This window comes from Heterodontus francisci, chromosome 10 (assembly GCF_036365525.1).
Source record: "Heterodontus francisci isolate sHetFra1 chromosome 10, sHetFra1.hap1, whole genome shotgun sequence".
NCBI lineage: Eukaryota > Metazoa > Chordata > Chondrichthyes > Heterodontiformes > Heterodontidae > Heterodontus > Heterodontus francisci.
In genome coordinates, this window is record NC_090380.1 from 13,065,741 (window position 1) to 13,090,420 (window position 24,680).

The 24,680-nt window shown below is 44.5% G+C and overlaps 1 protein-coding gene across 2 annotated transcripts in view; it reads right to left on the reverse strand.

The window, feature by feature from the left end:
• phex (phosphate regulating endopeptidase homolog, X-linked) overlaps window positions 1-24,680 on the reverse strand; it is a 183,949-nt gene that overhangs the window by 122,990 nt on the left and 36,279 nt on the right. For both annotated transcript variants that reach the window (XM_068040120.1, XM_068040119.1), the window contains exon 3: window positions 23,959-24,120. In XM_068040120.1, coding sequence (XP_067896221.1) covers window positions 23,959-24,120 — 162 coding nt within the window. The remainder of the gene's footprint in view (window positions 1-23,958; window positions 24,121-24,680) is intronic.

Below are 24,680 nucleotides of genomic sequence, written 5' to 3' on the forward strand. Positions count from 1 at the left end.
TTTATATTTTTTCTTAAATAAGGAGACCAATACTGTACAGAGTACTCCAGATATTCCTACATGGTCCAGTGGTTAGGATTCCTGGTTTTTTCACCCAGGCAGCTGGGGTTCAACTCCTGGTGTAGGAACATTAGCAGTTGATCAGCCATGGTTGTATTAAGATGTAGGGCAGACTTGATGGGCTGAACAGTGTAGTCCAGTTCCTGTGGTCTCATCAATGCCCTGTATAGCTGAAACACGATCCCCCTACTTTGTGTTTTCCATTCCCCTCACAATAAACAATAAAATTCTATTAGCTTTCCTAATTACGTGCTGTACCTGCATATTAACCTTTTGCAATTCATGTACTAGGACACCCAGATCCCTCTGCATCTCAGAGCTCTACAATCTCTCACCATTTAGATAATGTGTGCCTTTTTTATTCTTCCTGCCAAAATGGACAAGTTCACATTTTCCCACATTATACTTCATTTGCCAGATCTTTTCCCACTCACTTAACCTATCTATATCCCTTTGTAGCCTCCTTATGTCCTCTTCACAACTTACTTTCCTACCTATCTTTGCATCATCAGCAAATTTAGCAACCATACCTTCAGTCCCTTCATCCAAGTCATTTATATAAATTGTAAAAAGTTGAGGCCCCAGCACAGATCCCTGTGGCATACCACTCATTACATCTTGCCAACCAGAAAATGACCCATTTATGCCTACTCTCTGTTTCCTGTTAGCTAGCCAATCTTCTTTCCTGCCAATACATCATACCCTGTACCATGTGCTTTTATTTTCTGCAATAACCCAGATGATCACTAGATGTGTCATCAAGTAAGCCATCAGCATGTTCAAGATGTATTTCAGGCACCTGGACAGATCTAGAGGCACCCTCAGTATGCACCAGCCAAAGTCTCTAGAATGGCTGTGGTGTGCTGCACTCTGCACAACATTCAGCAGCAGTAACCATTGGAGCTAAGGAGGAACAAGGCACAGCACACACATCATCTATGAATGATTCCGAGAGGAGGAGGAGAAGGAAGGTGACGATGCCAAACTGCACCAACTGCTCACGTTGCTGCCTGTGATAACTTTATTAATACAAGGTTCAGTTAGTCATCACCAATGGACTGATGTCAGAACCACATGCAATGACCACTCTCCCCCGCCATTGCCCCCCAACTAATGGCCCTGACACAATGCAGTCCGGTAACCAACCAACCATTGAACATCCCCTGATGAAGGTTGATGAAGGGTCACTGACCTGAAACGTTAACTCTGCTTCTCTCTCCACAGATGCTGCCAGACCTGCTGAGTATTTCCAGCATTTCTTGTTTTTATTTCAGATTTCCAGCATCCCGCAGTATTTTGCTTTTATTTAACTTCCCCCTATTGGTCCCTGTCAATTCTTGTCTTCCCATTCATCAACAAGTAAGTTCAAAGGTGGGTTGCCACCTGGCAATCAAGACTAGGCAAGACGGAAAAGTGGTGCAAAATATACGATTCTGATTGTGGTGTGAGAAGCGCACTGATAATTCAATCCCGTCACTCCACAGATCACCTAACATATTATTTAAAACTTTCCAAATTAAAGAAAGACCCAGCCAAATTGTGCCATCTATTAACCCCCGAATGAGGCTAACCAAACCAGATGTCTTTTAATCAACAAATTAACTCTTTAATTAGAAGAACTAAATTCTTAAACACTACGAAGATATAAACAACATTTAAAATAGAAAAAATTAGAGTCCTTGCGAATTTACAGTCCAATGTTGCTTGAAGTCGTCACAGAATGTTGCTTGAAGACCTCACAGAATGTTGCGTTCCTTCTCCAGTGAATTTCAACAATTAACGACTTGCAACCACTTTCAACAGAATCAATCTGACTTAGAGTTTTTGAGGGATAAAAGATTGTCACAGTCTAACTTCCCTTCCTTCAATTTAAATTATCAGAGATCTCTGTTTTGGCTTCACTTTTTTTTAGAATTTTAAGAGATAATCATTAAACAGACTGAAATACTATTCCTTCAGTTTAAATGGTTGAGGGCTCTTTTTCAGATGTGCTGTCATCACTGCTGTCTGTGTCCTCTGTGTCTGTGTGTTCTGTTAGAAGAAACTGTGTTCAACTAAAAGCCAGCTCAAAATTGAATTATAACAAATTTTTAGCATGAGATTCACGGCCAGTGGCTGTATCTATGGTAACGAGAATGTACCCTTTGAATCGCAGTCTCCAAATGGCTGTTTCTAAGGCAACAAAAATGCACCTTCCTATAACTCCTCAAACTTGCGGCTCTTAAATCAATACTGATCCTCTGCAAACCTTAAAGGCAAATCGCATATTCCAGGAAAAAAAGCTACAGGACCATGACACCTCCGGAATGAAATGCCATTCCTGAAATGCATTTCATTACAATTGGTTAAAAAAAAGTACAAATTGAAAAAATGCAAACTTTTTTTTCCCAAATTTATAATTTATAGCATTCTCATCACCATCTACATAGTTAAATCCGTGACAAAGCGTCGGCGATAACATTATTTTTCCCCGAAACGTGTACAACCTTCTGATGATAAGGCTGTAACAACAGACTCCATCTAAAGATTCTAGTATTTTGGTTCTTAAACTTTTCCACAAATGTTAATGGGATATGGTCAGTATATATTAATATCTCCTTATAATCCTGGCGAACATATACCTCAAAATGTTGGAGAGCTGGTAAGAGTCCCAATGTTTCTTTTTCCACAGTGGAATATTTTTCTGATGACAATTTAGTTTTCTAGAAAAATACCGGATTCGTCATCTTGCAATAGGACTGTACCAACCCAAAGCTCACCAGCATCGATCGCTAATTTAAAGGTTTTAGTGAAATTTGGAGCAGCCAACACTGGTTCATTAGTTAAAATTGCCTTTAGCTTTTCAAAAGCTGCCTGGTATTCATCTGACCATAACACTTTGTTTTTTGTAGCAAGTCGGTTAACGGAGCAGCCACAGAACTAAAGTTTCGTACAAATTTTCAATAAAATCCGCACATCCCTAAAATCTCATTATTTCCCGTTTAGATTTAGGGATGGGGAACTCCATTAAGGCTTGCACCTTTGCCGTTTTTGGTAATATCTGACCTTGCCCCACTATGGATCTCAGGTAAGTTGCTCTTGCCTTTCCAAATTCACTTTTTCCCAAATTTACCACTAAGTCTGCAGCCCGTAACTTTTTAAACAAAATTTTTAATTGGTTTAAGTGTTGTTACCAAGTGTTACTATATATTTGTACATCATCGAGATATACTACACAGCTGAGAACACTGGCTACCACCTGATTCATTAATCTTTGAAAAGTAGCTGGGGCATTTTTTAGCCCGAATGACATCACCCAGCACTGATAAAGACCATCAGGCATTACAAAAGCTGATATCTCTTTGGCTCGAGGACTCTAACAAGTCAATCTTGGTAAGAAATCTAGCACTGTCCACTCTGTCGATGCAGTCTGCTAAACGTGGAATTGGGTAGGAGTCTGCCTTTGTTACAGCATTAACTTTCCTATAATCTATACAAAATCGGGTTGACCGGTCAGGTTTAGATACTAGAACTACTGGCCAACACCAGCTACTCTGACTAGGTTCAATCAAATTGTTTTCCAGCATGTACTGGATCTCTGCTTTCACTTGGGCCTGTTTGTCTGGACTCAAGCAGTAAGGATGTTGTTTTAAAGGAACATCATGTGTGGCTAAGGTTATACATCCCGGCTTATCCCTACAAACTCTTTTAAAGGTTGTGAAAAGCCTGGTTAGGTCTTCTCGTTGTTTTGCCTCTAAGTGTAAAAGCATATCGTCTAATTTTCCTAGCCATTCTGTGTTCACTAATCTGACAGTTGGAGGTTCAGTCTGAGAGGCCTAATTCTGCCTCATCCTCACTATCCTTTTCCTTCTCCACAGTCCCGATTACCTGATATACCTGTACTGGCTTATCCTCCTCCGTGATAATATTGCTTTAACATATTGATATGATACAACCGTTTCTTCTTCCGGCGATCAGGGGTGTCAATCAAGTAATCTACCTTACCCACTTTCTTGATCACTCTATATGGGCCATTGAACCGTGCTTTTAATGGTTCTCCCTGTAATGGTAACAACACTAATACTTCATCCCCTGGTTGAAAATCACGGACTTTTGCATTCTTGTCTGCCCATTTTTTCATATTGGCTTGGAATGCTTTAAGGTGTTCCTGAACCACACCACAAGCTTTTGTGAGCCTTTCCCGGAACACAGATACATTGTCTAGTAGTGAGGATTCATTCTTTTGTTCCAAGAATCTGTCTTTTATAAGTTTTAGAGGACCTCTTACTTCATGTCCATAAACCAATTCAAAAGGACTGAAGCCTGTAGACTCATTCGGTGAGACTCTGGTGGCAAATAAAAGAAGGTCTTTATCCCAGTCATGTGGATATTCGTGACAGTATGTTCAAATCATCGTTTTGAGAGTCTGGTGAAATTTCTCTCAAGCTCCCTGTGACTGGGGGTGATTGGCTGAAGATTTCAACTGTCTAATCCCCAAATTGCCCATGACTTCTTGAAATATCTTAGACATGAAATTAGAACCTTGATCTGATTGAACTTCAAGTGGCCAACCCATAACTCGTAAAGAATTGGGCTTTTCTACCACTAATCTAGCAGTAATTGTCCTCAAAGGAATGGCCTCTGGAAATCGAGTAGCCATATCCATGTATTGATGCCCCACTTTTGTTTTCGACAACGGTCCTCCACAGTCAACTAATACCCTGTTAAATGGTTCTTCAATCACTGGTATGGGAACTAGTGGTGCCGGTTTTATGGTAGGTTGTGGTTTTCCCACCATTTGACAGGTATGGCACATCCTACAAAATTGTCTTACATCCTTTGTAAGACCTGGCCAGTAATAATGTTGGCTTATGTGTGATTTGGTCTTCCAAATTCCCCTATGTCCAGCGAAAAGAATGTCGTGTGCTAACCTTAATAATCCCTGGCAATATTTAGGTGGTACCACTATCTGCTCAACAACTATCCAGTCTTCGTCTGCAGGTCCATGAGGCAGTCTCCATTTCCTCCTCAAAACCCCGTTTGCTATATAATGGTCTTCCAGAACTCCTTTCGCCTCAGCTTCTGACAGAGCTGTGTGTGCTATTCGGTATATCTCTGGATCAGCTTGCTGTGCTGTAATGATAGATGGTCTGTTAAACATCTCATTTGGATTATCTAAATCCACAAATAAGGTTTCAGATACTTGGCTATCTGTTTGTGGTGCCCCTTTTACTTACGACAATGGATCCTGTTTAGCCATTGCTCGGGTAACTACACATGCAGGAAATATTCCTGGAACTTGTTCCTGTAATTACTCAGTTTCCCTAACTTCACTTGGTTCCTCTGTAATTATAGGAGCAACTGATACTTTCGATCCAGCCAAATCGTTTCCTAGGAGTAGATCAATTCCCTCTACTGGCAAACTGTGGACAACACCTACAGTTACTATCCCAGATATTAGGTCACTCTCAAGGCGTACTTTATACAAAGGTACAGGTATATACTCCCGGCCAATTCCATTAACTAAAACTTTAGCGTTCAAAGCGCTCTCTGGTGGAAACCTTATATCTTTCCCCAGCAAGATGTTTGGGATTCTCCTGTGTCCCTGAGTATAATGATAGGTTTTCCTACCTCACTTACAGGATACGGAGTTACTCTCCCCTTTTGGCGGCACAGTGGCGCAACGGTTAGCACCGCAGCCTCACAGCTCCCGGGTTCAATTCTGGGTACTGCCTGTGCGGAGTTTGCAAGTTCTCCCTGTGACTGCGTGGGTTTTCTCCGGGTGCTCCGGTTTCCTCCCACAGCCAAAGACTTGCAGGTTGATAGGTAAATTGGCCATTATAAATTGCCCCTAATGTAGGTAGGTGGTAGGGAATATGGGATTACTGTAGGGTTAGTATAAATGGGTGGTTGTTGGTCGGCACAGACTCAGTGGGCCGAAGGGCCTGTTTCAGTGCTGTATCTCTAAATAAAAAAATCATTATAACTCTCAGGTATTTTATTCTTAACCTCTACACTTCTCTTAGTTTTAGTATCTGGTTTCACATTCACAGCTGTCATTAAAACTCTAGCCTGCTCTGCTATACTCTCAGTCAGAGTCTTTTCCTCTGCACTAACTTTGCGTACCCCAACAAATCCTATGGGTTTACCCTGCAATTTCCAGCACTCTGAATGAAGATGACCCATTTTGTTGCAATGGTAACACTTTGGCTTGCGAACCTCACTTCTACCCTCAACACCTTCCTTTCTGACCTGAGAAGGTGATCCTGGGGCATTCCCAGCTGTTCCTTCTACTCCCCGGCTACTTGCCTTCCTTTCACTCTCCCACTTTCTATCCTTCTCGGGTTTGTGGGGGTGATGGACAAAATAGGTTGACTTATTCATAAGCTCAAAATCATCAGCAATCTCTGCTGCTGGTCTCACTTTCAAAACTTTCAGGTTATATATTTGAGTTGTCACTAATGAAGGAATGGAGTTTTTAAACTCTTCTAAGAGAATCAATTCTCGAAGGTTCTCATATGTGGTTTCTATTTTTCATGCCCTATCCAACAGTCAAAATTCATTTGCTTCACCCTCTCAAATTCTAAATATGTCTGCCCAGCCAATCCGTACGTTCCTAAACTTCTGACTGTAAGCTTCAGGGACTAACTCATACGCAGCGAGAATAGCCTTTTTTGCCATCTCATAATCTGCAGAAGCCTCTTCAGAAAGCAGGGCATAAGCTTCATGAGCTCTGTCTACCAGCCTGCCCTACATGAGCAACATCCAGCTTTCTTTTGGCCATTTCATCTGTCTGGCCATTTTTTCAAAAGATATGAAAAATGCCTCAACGTCCCTTTCCTCGAACTTAGGAAGAGCCTGTATAAATTTAAACAACTACTCGCTGGGTCCTGATCTAAACTCAGATTCTTCCTGACCCAAATTTTCCCTGGATTCAAGACTACCTCTTTGTATTAGTTCCATCTCTTTTAATTTAATTTCCCTCTCTCCTCTTTAACTCTCTCTCTGAAATGCTCTCTCTCCCTTTCCTCCAATTCAAGTTTTCTTAATTCTTTTTCTGCCTCAAGTTTTTTCATTTCTTTTTCCTGCTGAAGCTCCAGTTTTTTCATTTCTAACTGAATCCTAGCCAATTCCACTGCATCAGTCTCGGACCTATTACCTTCACGTCTCTCATATTCCCTTTCTTGTTCCTTGTATTGCCCTTCATCTGTATTATCATCATCATCATCTTCTACTAATTCCAGATGTTTGGCTATTATGATTATTATCTCTGCTTTTTTGGCACCTGATTTCAATTCCAACCCTAATTTCGCTGCCAATTCTTTTAATTTGTTCTTAAAGTTATCAAGTCACTCAGGGAAACATTTTGCTTTCCCAAAAACTCTGCTACAACCACGAATGCCATAACAATGGTATAGACTGTACCTTATTAAACACGAGACCTGGTTCTTTTAATTTCTTTGTAATTGGAGTCAGATTTAGATCCCAACAATCAAGTTTACAATTGATAAGATTCCAGACTTGGGAGCAATTAATCTGATGCCAAACGAAAGACCCCAATTTAAATATGTAATCCCAGAGATGAGTAATTACTATGATTCCAAATGTGAGCCCTCCAGATTAGTCTGATTCTGATACCAGACACGAGCCTCCGAATTAAATATGATTCAAATCCCGGGAAACCCAATTAATATGTGATTCAAAACTTGAGGGAGCCCCCAATTAATATGTTATTCAAATCACATACAAGCCCCCAATAAATATACTATGACTGACTGCTCCAGTCAAAGCCCTCAATCAAAATATACGATTCTGATGGTGGTGTGAGAAACGCACTGTTAATTCAATCCCGTCGCTCCACAGATCACCCAACATATTATTTAAAACTTTCCAAATTAAAGAAAGACCCAGTCAAATTGTACCATCTATTAACCCCCAAATGAGGCTAACCAAACCAGGTGTCTTTTAATCAACAAATTAACTCTTTAATTAAAAAAACCAAATTCTTAAACATTATGAAGACATAAACAACATTTAAAATAGAAAAAATTAGAGTCCTTGCAAATTTACAGTCCAGTGTTGCTTGAAGTCCTCACAGAATGTTGCTTTCCTTCTGTAGCGAATTTCAACAATTAACGACTTGCAACCACTTTCAACAGAATCAATCTGACTTTAGAGTTTTTGAGGGATAAAAGATTGTCACAGACTAACTTGCCTTTCTTCAATTTAAATTACCAGAGATCTCTGTTTTGGCTTGAATTTTTTTAGAATTTTGAGAGATAATAATTAAGCAGACTAAAATCCTATTCCTTCAGTTTAAATGGTTGAGAGCTCTTTTTCAGGTGTGCTGTCATCACAGCTGTGTGTCCTCTGTGTCTGCGTGTTCTGTTAGAACAAACTGTCTTCAACTAAAAGCCAGTTCAAAATTGAATTGTAACAAATGTATCACATGAGACTCTCTCCCAGTGGCTGTAACGAGACATATGTTGGTAACGAGAATGTACCCTTGGAATTGCAGTCTCCAAATGGCTGTTTCTAAGGCAACGAAAATGCACCTTCCTATAACTCCTCAGGCTTTCCGGCTCTTAAATCAATACTGATCCTCTGCAAACCTTAAAGGCAAACCACACATTCCCGGAAAAAAAAACGACAGGACCATGACAATACCCTTGGTGATTTACAAAGCTTTACTCTTTCTTTTCCTACCATGCATACTTGGAACTCTGCAACCCTCTGCTGTAAGGCTTAGAAACATATAAAATAGGAGCTGGAGTAGGCCATTCAGCCCTTCTGGTCTGCTCCACCATTCAAAAAGATCATGGCTGATGGTCTAATTCAGTGGGTGGGTGACAAGGTTGGTGCTGTTGTTGTATGGCGTACCGACCTCTACCTTGCAGAGGCTCAGCGCCAACTCTCAGACACTTCTTCCTACCTCCCTCTGGATCATGACCCCACCACCGAACATCAAGCTACTGTCCACAGGACTGTCACTGACCTCATCTCCTCTGGAGATCTTCCCTCTACGGCTTCCAACCTCATAGTCCCACAACCCCGGACAGCCCGCTTCTACCTCCTTCCCAAAATCCACAAACGGGACTGTCCTGACAGACCCATTGTGTCAGCCTGCTCCTGCCCCACTGAACTTATTTATTCCTATCTTGACTCTATCTTTTCTCCGCTGGTCCAGTCTCTTCCCACCTACATCTGTGACTCTTCTGACGCCCTACGTCATTTTGACAATTTCCAGTTTCCTGGCCCCAACCGCCTCCTCTTCACTATGGACGTCCAATCTCTCGACACCGCCATCCCCCACCAGGATGGTTTGAGGGCTCTCCGCTTCTTCCTTGAACAGAGGCCCAACCAGTCCCCATCCACCACCACCCTCCTCCACCTGGCTGAACTTGTTCTCACATTGAACAACTTCTCCTTCAACTCCACTCACTTCAAGTAAAAGGTGTTGCAATGGGTACCCGCATGGGTCCGAGTTATGCCTGTCTTTTTGTGGGATATGTCGAACATTCCTCGTTCCAGTCCTACTCAGGCCCCCTTCCCCAAACCTTTTTCCGGTACATTGATGACTGTATCAGTGCTGTTTCCTGCTCCCGCCCCGAACTGGAAAACTTCATCAACTTTGCTTCTAATTTCCACCCTTCTCTCACCTTTACATGGTCCATCTCTGACACTTCCCTTCCCTTCCTCGACTTCTCCATCTCCATCTCTGGGGATAGGCTGTCTACTAATATCCATTATAAGCCCACAGACTCCCACAGCTACTTTGACTACACCTCCTCACACCCCACCTCCTGTAAGGACTCCACTCCATTCTCCCAGTTTCTCCATCTCTGACGCATCTGCTCTGATGATGCTACCTTCCATGATAGCGCTTCTGATATGTCTTCCTTTTTTCTCAACCGAGGATTCCCCCCCCACTGTGGTTGACAGGACCCTCAACCGTGCCCAGCCCATTTCACGCACCTCTACCCTCACCCCTTCCCCTCCCTCCCAGAACCGCGACAGGGTTCCCCTTGTCCTCACTTTCCACCCCATCAGCGTCCATATCCAAAGGATCATCCTCCGCCATTTCCGCCACCTCCAGCGTGATGCCACTACCAAACGCATCTTCCCCTCCCTTCCCCTGTCAGCATTCCGAAGGGATCGTTCCCTCCGTGACACCCTGGTCCGCTCCTCCATTACCCCCATCACCTCGTCCCCTTCCCATGGCACCTTCCCCTGCAATCGCAGGAAGTGTAATACCTGACCATTTACCTCCTCTCTCCTCACTATCCCTGGCCCCATACACTCCTTTCATGTGAAGCAGTGATTTACTTTCACTTCTTTCAATTTAGTGTACTTATTCGCTGCTCACAATGTGGTCTCCTCTACATTGGGGAGACCAAACGCAGACTGGGTGACGGCTTTGCGGAACACCTCCGCTCAGTCCGCAAGCAGGACCCTGAGCTTCCGGTTGCTTGCCATTTCAACGCTCCCCCCTGCTCTCATGCTCACATCTCTGTCCTGGGATTTCTGCAGTGTTCCAGTGAACATCAACGCAAGCTCAAGGAACAGCATCTCATTTACCGATTAGGCACACTACAGCCTGCCGGACTGAACATTGAGTTCAATAATTTCAGAGCTTGACGGGCTCCATTTCACTTTTATTTTCAGTTATTTTTTTCTTTTTCCTTTTTAAAATTTTTTTTTGTGTTTATTTTATTTTATTTCATCTTAGTTTGTTCAGTTTGCTTACCCACTGTTTTTTTCATATTAGTACTTGCAACTGTTCAATTTCAGTCCATTAACACCCTATCTGTACTAATGCTTTGTCTTTCAACACACTATTAACATATTGTTTGCCTTTGCTCCACGACCTTCTGGTCAGCTATTCTGTGACCTTGTCCTATTTACACCTTCTCCTTTGTTATCTCTTGCCCCACCCCCGTTTTACTTGCTTATAACCTTTTACATTTCCAATATTTTCTAGTTCTGAAGAAGGGTCACTGACCTGAAACGTTAACTCTGCTTCTCTCTCGACAGATGCTGCCAAACCTGCTGAGTATTCCCAGCATTTCTTGTTTTTATGTCTAATTCAGTACCCTGTTCCCCCCTTCTCCCCTTATCCCTTGATCCCTTTGGCATTAAGAAATATATCTATCTCCTTCTTGAATATTTATTTAGAGATACAGCACTGAAACAGGCCCTTCGGCCCACCGAGTCTGTGCTGACCAACATCCACCCACTTACACCAATCCTACTTTATTCCCAACCATGTCCCCACCATTCTCCTACCTACACTAGGGGCAATTTACAATGGCCAATTTACCTATCAACCTGCAAGTCTTTGGCTGTGGGAGGAAACCAGACCACCCGACGTAAAACCACGCGGTCACAGGGAGAACTTGCAAACTCCGCACAGGCAGTACCCAGAATTGAACCTGGGTCGCTGGAGCTGTGAGGCTGCGGTGGAAACCACTGCGACACTGTGCCGCCTATTTAACGACTTGGCCTCCACTGCCTTCTGCGGTAGAGAATTCCACAGGTTCACCACCCTCTGAATGAAGAAATTTCTCCTCATCTCAGTTCTTAATGGCACACCCATATCCTGAGACTATGACCCCAGGTTCTGGACTCCCCAGCCATCGGGAACATCCTCCCTGCATCTAGCCTCTCTAGTCCTGTTAGAATTTTATAGGTTTCTATGAGATCCCCTCTCATTCTTCTAAACTCTAGTGAATATAGGCCAAGTCCACCCAAGCTCTCCTCATACCTCAATCCTGCCATCCCAGGAATCAGCCTAGTAAATCTTCTTTGCACTTCCTCCATGGCAAGAACATCCTTCCTCAGATAAGGAGACCAAAACTGCACACAATGCTCCAGATGTGGTCTCACCAATGTCCTGTATAACTGCAGTAATACATCCTTTCTCCTGTATTCAAATCCTCTTGCAATGAAGGCCAACACACCATTCGCCTTCCAGACAGCTTGCTGCACCTGAATGCTTGCTTTCAGCGACTGGTGTACAAGGACACCCAGGTCTCGTTACAACTCCCCCTTTCCCAATCTATCACCATTCAGTTAATAATCTGCCTTTCTGCTTTTACAACCACAGTGGATAACCTCACATTTATCCATGATATACTGCAGCTGCCATGCATTTGCCCACTCACCTAACTTGCCCAAATCACATTGGAGCCGCTTTGCATCCTCCTCACAGCTCACACTCCCCCTGCCCCCGCCACCCCCCCCAAACCAGCTTTGTGTCATCGGCAAACTTGGAAAGGTTACATTTAGTTCCCTCACCCAAGTCATTCATATATATATATATATATATAAGCACTGATCCCTGTGGCACCTCACTAGTCACTGCCTGCCACCCGGAAAAAGACTCGTTTATTCCTACTCTCTGTTTCCTGTCTGTCAACCAGTTCTCAATCCATGCCAGTATATTACCCCCAATCCCATGTGCTTTAATTTTGCACACTAACCTCTTATGCGGGACCTTATCAAAAGCCTTCTGAAAATCCAAATACACCACATGCACTGGTTCTCCCTTATCTATTCTACTAGTTACGTCCTCAAAAAACTCCAGTAGATTTGTTAAGCATGATTTCCCTTTCATAAACCTATGCTGACTTTGTCCAATCCTGTTTTTGCTTTCCGGGTATTCTGCTATCACATCCTTTATAATAGACTCTAGCATTTTCCTCACTACTGATGTAAGGCTAACTGGTCTGTAATTCCCTGTTTTTTTTCTCTCTCTCCTTTTTTAAATAGTGGGTTACATTTGCCACCCTCCAGTCTGTAGGAACTGCTCCATAGTCTATAGAATTTTGGAAGATGACCACCAATGTATCCATTATTTCAAGGGCCACTTCCTTTAGTACTCTGGGATTTAGATTATCAGGCCCTGGGGATTTGTCAGCCTTTAACCCCATTAATTTCCCTAGCACTATTTTTTTTACTAATACTGATTTCCTTCAGTTCCTCCCTCTCATTAGACCCTTGTTTCCCTAACATTTCTGGGAGGTTATTTGTGTCCTCCTTTGTGTGTGACTTGGAGGGGAACTTGCAAGTGAGGGTGTTCCCATGCATTTGCTACCCTTGTCCTTCTAGGTGGTAGAGGTCGTGGTTTGGAAGGTGCTGTTGAAGGAGTCTTGGTGCGTTGCTGCAGCGCATCTTGTAGATGGTACACACTGCTGCCACTGTGCGTCAGTGGTGGAGGGAGTGAATGTTTGTAGATGGGGTGCCAATCAAGTGAGCTGCTTTGTCCTGGATGGTGTTGAGCTTCTTGAGTGTTGTTGGAACTGCACCCATCCAGGCAAGTGGAGAGTATTCCATCACATTCCTGACTTGTGCCTTGTAGATGGTGGACAGGCTTTGGGGAGTCAGGAGGTGAGTTACTCGCCTCAGGATTCCTAGCCTCTGACCTGCTCTTGTAGCCACGGTATTTATATGGCTACTCCAGCTCAGTTTCTGGTCAATTGTAACCCCCAGGATGTTGATAGTGGGGGATTCAGCGATGGTAATGCCATTGAATGTCAAGGGGAGATGGTTAGATTCTCTCTTGTTTGAGATGGTCATTGCCTGGCACTTGTGTGGCGCGAATATTACTTGCCAGTTATCAGCCAAAGCCTGAATATTGTCCAAGTCTTGCTGCATTTCTACACGGACTGCTTCAGTATCTGAGGCGTCTTGGATGGTGCTGAACATTATGCAATCATCAGCGAACATCCCCACTTCTGACCTTATGATTGAAGGAAGGTCATTGATGAAGCAGTTGAAGATGGTGGGGCCTAGGACACCACCCTGAGGAACTCCTGCACTGATGTCCTGGAGCTCAGATAATTGACCTCCAACAACCACAACCATCTTCATTTGTGCTAGGTATGACTCCAGCCAGCGGAGAGTTTTCCCCTTGATTCCCATTGACTCCACTTTTTCTAGAGCTCCTTGATGCCATACTCGGTCAAATGCTGCCTTGACGTCAAGAGCAGTCACTCTCACCTCACCTGGATTTCTGGGTTACTAATCCAGTGACAATACCACTGCGCCACCACCTCCCCTGGTGGTACTCACAGGAATTGTAACCCAGTATGAATCCGTGGGAGCACAGAGGTGAAGGGAATGAAAATCGGAGAGAGCCCTACCAAACAATGCAGCTTCAGAGCATCTTGCTAACCTAGTGCACATGTCATGTGTGGAACTAATGAGCAGGAAATTCCAGGGGAAGCTTTTAGATGGAGATCCCGAGGTCAGAGTGCAACTTCCACCTGTTTGACCAATGTCCCATGACCTCTGGCTACATCAGTGGTTGTGGGGGGGTCGGTGGGGGGGGGGGGGGGGAAAACATTCAAATGTTGCACTGCGAGTGGACGTGGCTGGAGTAAGTAACAAATAAACGTCCAGGTTTGTCCATTGGTTTGCCGATGCTGGGCTTTTAAATTTTAAGCAGATCTGTCGCCTCCCTTCCATGTCATGTCATCACGGTATTCCTACTTGTAGCTCAGTGGGTGTATTATGGGATCACCTCTGGCGGAATGGGAGTTCGGGATCAGATGCTATGAACAGGCTCGAGGGGCGAAATGGCTTCCTCCTGGATGCTAATGTTTGACAAGTGGAAAAGAGAGGGTCCTGACCTCAGGGTGTCCTGGCCTTTACCCAGTTGAATCCTCTCTCCTCCCAACCCACACAACAGCAGCTTTATCCTCCCCAACCTCATAATTGTAGAGCTCATGGGTTCAGAATAATCATGGAAAAGAGGCATAAATGTTGCAATATTTAGTAACTGGGAAGATGGACAGCCAGTCACAAAATGCAGGTATTAGAAACTCTGAGGTCCTCATCCTATTAAATATGTGAAGCATTCGGATCTCAACTACAAGAATACATTATGAAACCAAACAGACTTTTATTATAAGTGTTTTCAACCTAACATCCCATAAGTGGATTTCACTTTTAAGTATTTGATACAACAAATACCAGGAAGGGCGGGGGGGGGGGGGGGTGGTGGGGGGAACTGCTGGCAGGAGACACCCTCCTCTTCACTTCCACACACCCAACACTCAACCCAAGGGGCTCTCAGGTAAGATTGAGTGGGTTTGTCGCATATTCGTTCCGTCTGCTGCATAATTCCATCGGCTACGCATGGTTTAGAGATTATCCTGTGGGCTGTGGAAGATCTGTTACAGACTGTTGCAGATTCCATTGGTTACACATGTTTATCATATGATCTCAGTTTCGAGATACTGAGTTATCCGGCAATCAATCAGAAACCAAATGTCTGAAAGAGGGACAGCCACTTCCTATAAACAATATTTGTGAACAATACATTGCTCCTGCTGGTTCCAGACATCGTTACAGATGACCCACTGCTGGGCCCCAATACGATTCTTGCACTTTTTTGCTGTGCTAACACAACCCATTTCAGCACAGAGATCCGGAGTCACTTCACCCCCTCTCCCCATTCCCACAGCAAGGAGATCCAGAGTCACTTCACCCCCTCTCCCCATTCCCACAGCAAGGAGATCCAGAGTCACTTCACCCCCTCTCCCCGTTCCCACAGCAAGGAGATGCGGAGTCACTTCACCCCCTCTCCCCATTCCCACAGCAAGGAGATGCGGAGTCACTTCACCCCCTCTCCCCATTCCCACAGCAAGGAGATCCGGAGTCACTTCACCCCCTCTCCCCATTCCCACAGCAAGGAGATCCGGAGTCACTTCACCCCCTCCCCCCATTCGCACAGCAAGGAGATGTGGAGTCACTTCACCCCCTCTCCCCATCACTTCACCCCCTCTCCCCATTCCCACAGCAAGGAGATCCGGAGCCACTTCACCCCCTCTCCCCAATCCCACAGCAAGGAGATCTGGAGCCACTTCACCCCCTCTCCCCATTCCCACACACCTGAGCAGAAGTCCAAAAGGGGTCAAAAATAGGCACAGCTCATGTGTAAATTTTGCATCCCGTTACAACGCATTTTCATCGTGCGGAGTAATGAATATCAGCCTGAATACTAACTCTGGGAACAGTAACAGTGCCCCCTCCACCCAGCAGAACAAATTCCCTGACCACAACCCCAGCAGTCAGGTTGAATCTGTGAATAGAAAATTTCACACACAACTTTCACCTCACAGACACCGATCTAAACTAGGCACATTGCTCCAAAATTCGATAAGACCTTGGGGATGTTGGATTGTTTTCTAACTAAGTTAAGTGAACCACTGATGGTCAGACAGGCAGAGTTCAGGCCTGTGAACTCTCTCTTCCTTTTAGTTTTTCACAAAGCCATAACACATTGCCTGGACCCACACATCTCCATTGTTTCATTGGTCCGAGTTCATCAAGTGTCAACCGTGTCTCAGTTGGGAGCACTGTCACCTCTGAGTTGTAAGGTTCTAAGTGCCAAGTCCCACTCCAGAGACATGAGCACATATCCAGCCTGACACTCCAGTGCAGTACTGAGGGAGTGCAGCACTATCGGAGATGCCGTCTTTCAGTTGAGACACTAAACCTCTCAGGAGGGCAGGGGAGTTCTCCCTGGTGGCCTGGCCAACGTTTATCTCTCAATCAACATCACTAAAACATATCATCTGGTCATGATCACATTGCTGTTTGTTGGATCTTGCTGTGTACAAATTGCTTCCTACATTACAACAGTAAGTACACCCAAAGAACTGTAAAGCACTTTGAGACGAAAGCCCATATATAAATGCAAGTCTTTCTTTCATTGGCTACCTAATGAAGTAATTAGCCCCAGTTATATCCACTCTTTATGTTGATGGGGTGAGATGAAGTCCGGTGGAAGGAAGCCCGAGTGGACCATGAACACCAGCATAGACCTGTTGGGCTGAATGGCCTGTTTTTATGCTGTCAAGTGCTGTATAAAACTGGGATAAAGGAAGATCAGAAGCTGTCTTACACAATCAAACATAACAGTCAATCACAAGGAGGCTTCAAACCACACTGGTTTGATTTACTGTTTCTACCTTGGAAACAGAGCAACTCTCAGCTACTGATAGTGGCTGGGCTGCTCAACACCCATACTGACCACCTGAGACACAAGTTAGCAAGTCCACCTGGACAGAGGTGCGTAATCTACCTGTGACCATCGGCCAACAATGGGAATTTTCTCCAATACATTGAAATCAAATCGTCAGAGAAATATCCTCCAAAAATGTAGACTGCACAAGCTCTCCAGCCAACATGTACAGATTTTCAATAACAATAGTAAAATACAGAAGCAACATGTTTATGATTTAATGCTCCCGCAGTAGACCTTTCTGTGACTGAACTGTTTAGCAAGGGTTGTGGCTACACCCGATATGTGGTTGGCACAGTTTGCTGTCTGTTTATTTTCCAGGGTGGAATGTGGCACGGCCTGTGAATCGGGCACGTTCAATTCCACAATGAGCTCCCAACATCTGCTTCCACTGTGCCAAGCTCTGTAAAACTCAAAACGTTTAGCTCACGTCCGATCTCAAATCCCTCTGTTCAAACAATGCAGTGTGACAATTGAACAAAAACTAACGCAAGCAGGTTTACACGGTCAGAAAAGACAGAGCCCAAGCATACACACAGTATGCTGTGATGTAATGATCAGAGCTCACTCATTGGGCTGAATTTTACAGCCCCCCCAAGTCAGAGGTCATGGCGGTGGGGGTGAACCAGAAAATGCCCGTGGCAGAGGCCCGCCACGAGTCTCAACGCCGGGAAGGCCCGGCCAGATATTGCTGGTGCTAATGAGGCCTTGTAGCAGCACCACCGCCCCTCGGCAATGGGAGCTCCATTTAAATATTTAAATTTATTTAAATAAATGAATTGATTACTTGCCCGCTCCTGCCGTCCGTCCCGGAGCGATATTAATGCCAGTTGCCGGCACTCGCACGCCTTCGATCCCTGTCTGGGATTCAAGGCGGAACACTGGTGGAGAGGGGGGAGCAGGTAAGTTTTTCAGTGCGGGGGGGTAGCAGGGAGGCAAGTGGCGTCAGAGTAATTTCATTGGTCCAGAGGGTGGTGGGAAGGGGTAAAGTTTAAAGTTGATGAACTTTGTAGGGGGGAAGAGGGCAAGTAATTACTTCTATGCTTATTGCGAGGGAGGGGGATGGAGAGGGTCAGGATCATTTTATTTCATTATTTTATATCAGTATTCCTGTAAATATTTAAATTGCATTGTGGGGCTCGAAGCCCTTTGAAAATGGGGTCAGTGCCTGCTCAAAGGCGGCTGACATCACTGCCGGGGACGGACCACCCACTCCCTCCACGTCATCGAGGGGCTTTCCACCCGGGTCATTTAAGCGAGCCGCCATGTTTAATATCGCGGCGGCTCTGCAACGTGCGGCCACGCTGGCAGACCGCCATTGTTTACATCCGCTGCCGAAATGTAAAATGCAGCCCATTGTGTTTGTGTTTTGATCACTCCTCCATAGTTATAGAGTCATAGAGTTTTATAGCACAGAAACATTCCCTTCAGCCCAACGTGCCTGCGCCGACCATCAAACACCTGTCCTAGCTAATCCCATTTCCCCGCACTTGGGCGTAGCCTTGTATGTTATGGCATTTCAAGTGTTCATCTAAATATTTCTTCAATGTCGTGAGTGTTCCTGCCTCCACCATCCCTACAGGCAGTGTGTTCCAGATTCCAACCACCCTCTGGGTGAAAAGAGTTCTCCTCAACTCCCCTCTAAACCTTCTGCCCCTTACCTAAAATCTATGCCCCCTAGTTATTGACCCCTCCGCTAAGTGAAAATGTTTCTTCCTATCTATCCTATCAATGCCCCTCATAATTTTGTATACCTCAATCAGGTCCCCCCTCAGCCTTCTCCGCTCCAAGGAAAACAACCCCAGCCTATCCAGTCTGTCTTCATAACTGAAATGTTCCAGCCCAGGCAGCATCCTGGTGAATCTCCTCTGCACCCTCTCCACTGCAATCACATCCTTCTTATAGTCTGGTGCCCAGAACTGTACACAATACTGTGGCCTAACTAGCGTTTTATACAGCTCCAACATAACCTCCCTGCTCTTATATTCTATGCCTCGGCTAATAAAGGCAAGTATCCCATATGCCTTCCTAACACCTTATCTACCTGTGCTGCTGCCTTCAGTGATCTATGGACAAGCAAACCAAGGTCCCCCTCACCCTCTGTACTCCCTAGGGTCCTACCATCCATTGTATATTCCATTGCCTTGTTAGTCCTCCCAAAATGCATCACCTCACACATCTCGGGATTAAACTCCATTTGCCACTGCTCTGCCCATCTTACCAGCCCATCTATATCGTCCTGTCGTCTAAGGCTTTCCTCCTCACTATTTACAACACCACCAATTTTCGTATCATCTGCAAACTTATTGATCATACCTCCTATACTCACGTCTAAATCATTAATGTACACGACAAAAAGTAAGGGTCTCAGCATCGATCCCTGCGGTACACCACTGGTCACAGGCTTCCAATCACAAAAACAACCCTCAACCAACACCCTCTGCCTCCTGCTACTAAGCCAATTTTGAATCCAATTTGCCAAATTACCCTGGATCCCATGGGCTTTTACTTTCTTAACCAACCTCCCATGCGGGACCTTATCAAAGCCTTACTGAAGTCCATGTAGACTACATCAACTGCTTTATCCTCATTTACACCTCTGGTCACCTCCTTGAAAAATTCAATCAAATTTGTTAGACATGATCTCCCCCTGACAAAGCCATGCTGATTAATCCCTGCCTCTCCAAGTGGAGATTAATCCTGTCCCTCAGAATTTTTTCAATAATTTCCCTACCACTGATGTTAGACTCACTGGCCTGTCATTACCAGGTTTATCCCTGCTACCTTTCTTGAATAATGGTACCACATTTGTTGTCCTCCAATCCTCTGGTACCTCTCCTGTGGCCAGAGGGGATCTGAAAATTTGTGTCAGAGCCCCTGCTATGTCCTCCCTTGCCTCACATAACAGACTGGGATACATCTCATCTGGGTCTGGGTATTTATCCACTTTTAAGCCCGCTAATACAGCTAATACTTCCTCCTTTACAATGCTAATTTGGGTGGCACAGTGGTTAGCACCGCAGCCTCTCAGCTCCAACAACCCGGGTTCAATTCTGGGTACTGCCTGTGTGGAGTTTGCAAGTTCTCCCTGTGTCTGCGTGGGTTTTCTCTGGATGCTCCGGTTTCCTCCCACAAGCCAAAAGACTTGCAGGTTGGTAGGTAAACTGGCCATTATAAATTGCCCCTAGTATAGGTAGGTGGTAGGGAAATATAGGGACAGGTGGGGATGTGGTAGGAATATGGGATTAGTGTAGGATTAGTATAAATGGTTAGATAGAGGATCTGGATCGGCGCAGGCTTGGAGGGCCGAAGGGCCTGTTCCTGTGCTGTGGTTGATGGTCGGCACAGACTCAGTGGGCCGAAGGGCCTGTTTCAGTGCTGTATCTCTAAACTAAACTAAAACTAAACTAAGTATATCACAATCTCCCTCCCTGATCACTACACCTACATCGTTCTTCTCCATAGTGAACACAGATGAAAAGCAATCATTCAAAACCTCATCTATGTCCTCCGGCTCCACACACAGATTGTCTCTATGATCCCTAATAGGCCCCACTTTTTCCCTGGTTATCCTCTTGCCCCTAACATACTTATAAAACGCCTTGAGATTTTCCTTTATCTTGTCTGCCGGTGTTTTTTCATGTCCTCTCTTAGCTCTCCTAATTACTTTTTTTTAAGTACTTCCCTACACTTCCTATACTCCTCTAGAGCCTCCACTGTTTTCAGCACTCTGAATCTGCCATACGTCTCCTTTTTTTCCTTATCCAATCCTCTATATCCCTTGACATCCAGGGTTCCCTGTACCTGTTGATCCTACCCTTCACCTTTACAGGAACATGCTGCACCTGAACCCTCACAATTTCCCTTCTAAATGACTTTGGTGCTATGAGATCATTGAAATCCCATAATTTGCCATGAGGGGAAATAGGATACATAGAGAGAAACTATATTAATCATCTTATACACCTCAATTAGATCAGCCCTGAATCTTGGGTCCTCAAGACTAAACAAGCCTGGTCTACGCAACCGGTCCTCATAACCTGTGAGTGTCAGCCATGACTCATTGGAGGCACTCCCGCCTCTGAATCAGAAGATGGTGGGCTCAAGACCCCCTCCAGAAACTTGGGCACAAACATCAAGCCTGACACTCTCGTGCAGTACCGAGGGAATGCTGCCCTGATGGAGGTTCTGCCTTTCAGATGAAACATTAAACTGAGGTCCAGTCTGTCCCCTCAAGTGGATTTAAATGATCCCATAGCACCATTTAGAAGAGTAGGGGAGGTATCACCAGTATCCTGGCCAATATTTATCCCTCAATCACAAAAAGCCCCACTTGTCATCGCATTACCGTTTGTAGGAGCTTGCTGTGCACAAATTGTGTTTCCTGCAACAGTGGCTACACTTCGAATGTACTTCATTGGCTGTACAGGGCTTTGGGACAGCTTGAGGTTGTGAAAGGCACTATATAAATGCAAGTCTTTCTTTTGCATAACATAAGCACAGTGGCGCAGTGGTTAGCACTGCAGCCTCACAGCTCCAGCGACCCGGGTTTGATTCTGGGTACTGCCTGTGCGGAGTTTGCAAGTTCTCCCTATGACCGCGTGGGTTTCCGCCGGGTGCTCCGGTTTCCTCCCACAGCCAAAGACTTGCAGGTTGATAGGTAAATTAGACATTGTAAATTGCCCGTGGTGTAGGTAGGGGAATTGAGGGGATGTGGAAGGAATATGAGATTAATGTAGGATTAGTATAAATGGGTGGTTGTTGGTCGGCACAGACTCGGTGGGCTGAAGGGCCTGTTTCAGTGCTGTATCTCTAAATGTAAAATAAAAAATAACCTCTTAGCTCAGGTGATTCTGCACTACATCCTCTCCAGGGCCAATATATCTTGCCTAAGGTGCGGTACATTCCGAACAGATAAAGGAAGAGCCACTTATTACAAAGAGTTCAAAATGTTTGGAATATCCTGCCCAGTAAAGGAATATTGGTAAGACCACTGAGGTTATTAAAAGTATCATTGGATGCCATAAGGGAGATTTAGGAGACCAGAAGGATGGACTTCAATGGGTGATGAAGATTCAAGTGGGATGAGCTTCAACAGAAGAGTTAGATTTGAAGAGGGATGGGCTTCAATGGGAGAGTTAGTGGACTAGAGGGATGGGCTTCAATGGGAAAGTTAGATTTTAGAGGGAGTGGCGTCAATGGGAGAGTTAGTGGACTAGAGGGATGGGCTTCAATGGGAAAGTTAGATTTTAGAGGGAGTGGCATCAATGGGAGAGTTAGTGGACTAGAGGGATGGGCTTCAATGGAAGGGTTAGCTTCTACAGGGATAGGTTTCAATGGAAGAGTTAGATTCTAGAGGGATGGGCTTCAATGGGGAAGTTAAGGGATTAGAGGGCTGGGCTTCAACGGGAGAGTTAAGGGACTAGAAGGATGGGCTTCAATGGGAGAGGTAGATTCTAGAGGGATGGGCTTCAATGGCAAAGTTAGATTTTAGAGGGCGTGGCGTCAATGGGAGAGTTAGTGGACTAGAGGGATGGGCTTCAATGGAACAGTTAGATTCAAGTGTGATGGGCTTCAATGGAAGGGTTAGCTTCTACAGGGATGGGCTTCAATGGGAGAGGTAGATTCTAGAGGGATGGGCTTCAATGGGGGAGTTAAGGGACTAGAGGGATGGGCTTCAATTGGAACATTAGATACTAGAAGGTGGGCTTCAATGGGAAATTTTCGATCCTAGAGGGATGGGTTCATTGGGAGAGTTAGATTTCAAAAGGTTGGGCTTGAATGGGAGAAATAGGGGACTAGAGAATAGGCTTCAAAGGGAGAGTTAGGGGACAAGAAGGATAGGCTTTGATGTGAGTTCAATGCTAGAAGGATGAGCTTCAATGGGAGAGTCAATTGTACTCAATGGGACTGGCTTCAATGGAAGTTTTGGGCACTGGAAGGAGAGTCATCAATGTGTCAAGTGTAACTCCCTCCCCTCCCTTATTTTTATTTGGATTTGAGTGATTTTAGTCATTTCTATCTTCCAGGCAGCAACCGTCTGGCACACTCCCGGCTGAGATACAACACAAATGACATGTAAAGCTACATGAAAATCTCACTGCATCATTCTTGTAATGTGCCTGAACCACAGCTTCGATTCTTCAACAGATCTGCTGGTTTGTAAATATCGGAAATGCGAGTCAGTGAAACTTGAGGGAGAGGGTAATTCTGTCCTTTGGTTCTACGGGCATTGAGGAGAGACTTTAGACATGTTTAACTTAAAATGTATTCTATCGTTTCCATTGGTGGGATACATTTGAGTCCAGGGTTGCTTTTATCTAACGGCCTCGCTATACCTATGTACATGAAAAGTGTAAGAGTGTGCAGTATTTTACTGAAAAATCAGTCACTTGTGGCAAGTGGATCAGTATTGATATCCCAGTAAAGCACTACTCACTGAACTTTTTCACACCATATAGTTGTGTAACTGATAAGGAGTTCCAACTATCATCACTCAGTAAAAGACAGCATGACTAGAAGCCTACCTACTCCCACTGAAAATATCTTTCCCGATCTATTAGAAGATCCCAAGGCACGATTCAAAGAGTTCAGGGTTCTTCATGTCCTGACCAACATTTTTCCCTTAATCAACAATGCTAAAAACTGATGACCTGCTCATTTATCACATTGATATTTGTGGGACCTTTCCAAGCGCAAATAGGATGCTGCATTTGCCTACAAAATAACAGTGACTTCACCTCATTAATAACTCATTGTCTGTGAAGTGTTTTGGGATGTCCTGAGGATGTGAAAGCTGCTATCTAAATGCAAGTCCTTTCTTTTAAAGTTGGAAATATTCTGTACCAATATAACTCTGTTTTCCAAGTCATATACATTGAACCGACCTTTCAACTTGATGTCGACATTCTGTCGAACCCATGAGTAAGTCCCATAGTTTGAGTAATCTTCAGGGATCGGAGTCTCCTTTATCCACCTTCCACAAGCAAACTCAAAGAAGTTCTCACATGGATCTGCTGACCAGTTGATTTTGTTAAACATGAAAACAGCTGTAAGAGAAAACAAAACACGGTCAAACAACATTGTGACACCAAGTTCTCATTTTACAGTCACACGGGTGAAATAGTCATTGGACTAAAAGAGTGCTGCAGTTTCTTGACTAGACTATAGATGCCACATTATTAAATGACTATTGTATCGCAGTCTAGTAATGGGCAGAAACCCCTATAGTTAACCACATCCTTGAACTCAAAAGAACCCCTGCTCCCATTGCGGTCTTCAACGTGATGGGAACAAATGGAACCATTCCTGTCTCCAAGCTGGCCACTTCATAAGGTCTCCAGACTTGATTTGTATTGCATCTTTTCCAACATGCCAAAGTCTCTGAACCTTTTGCAAGGTCACACATTGCACACTGCAGGATGAAAACCCAAGCAAGATGGTCTTAAGGCCCTGCCATTTGGACAGATATCTTAAAAATTAAAAGTATAAAAATAATATAAGACAGAATTCTTGCCCACATTCACCCAAAGTGGATTCGCTGGAGCTAGGGTAGATCAAAGGCTTGTCAGCACAATAGACCTTCCCATCTCTGGCCTTGCCTTCACTG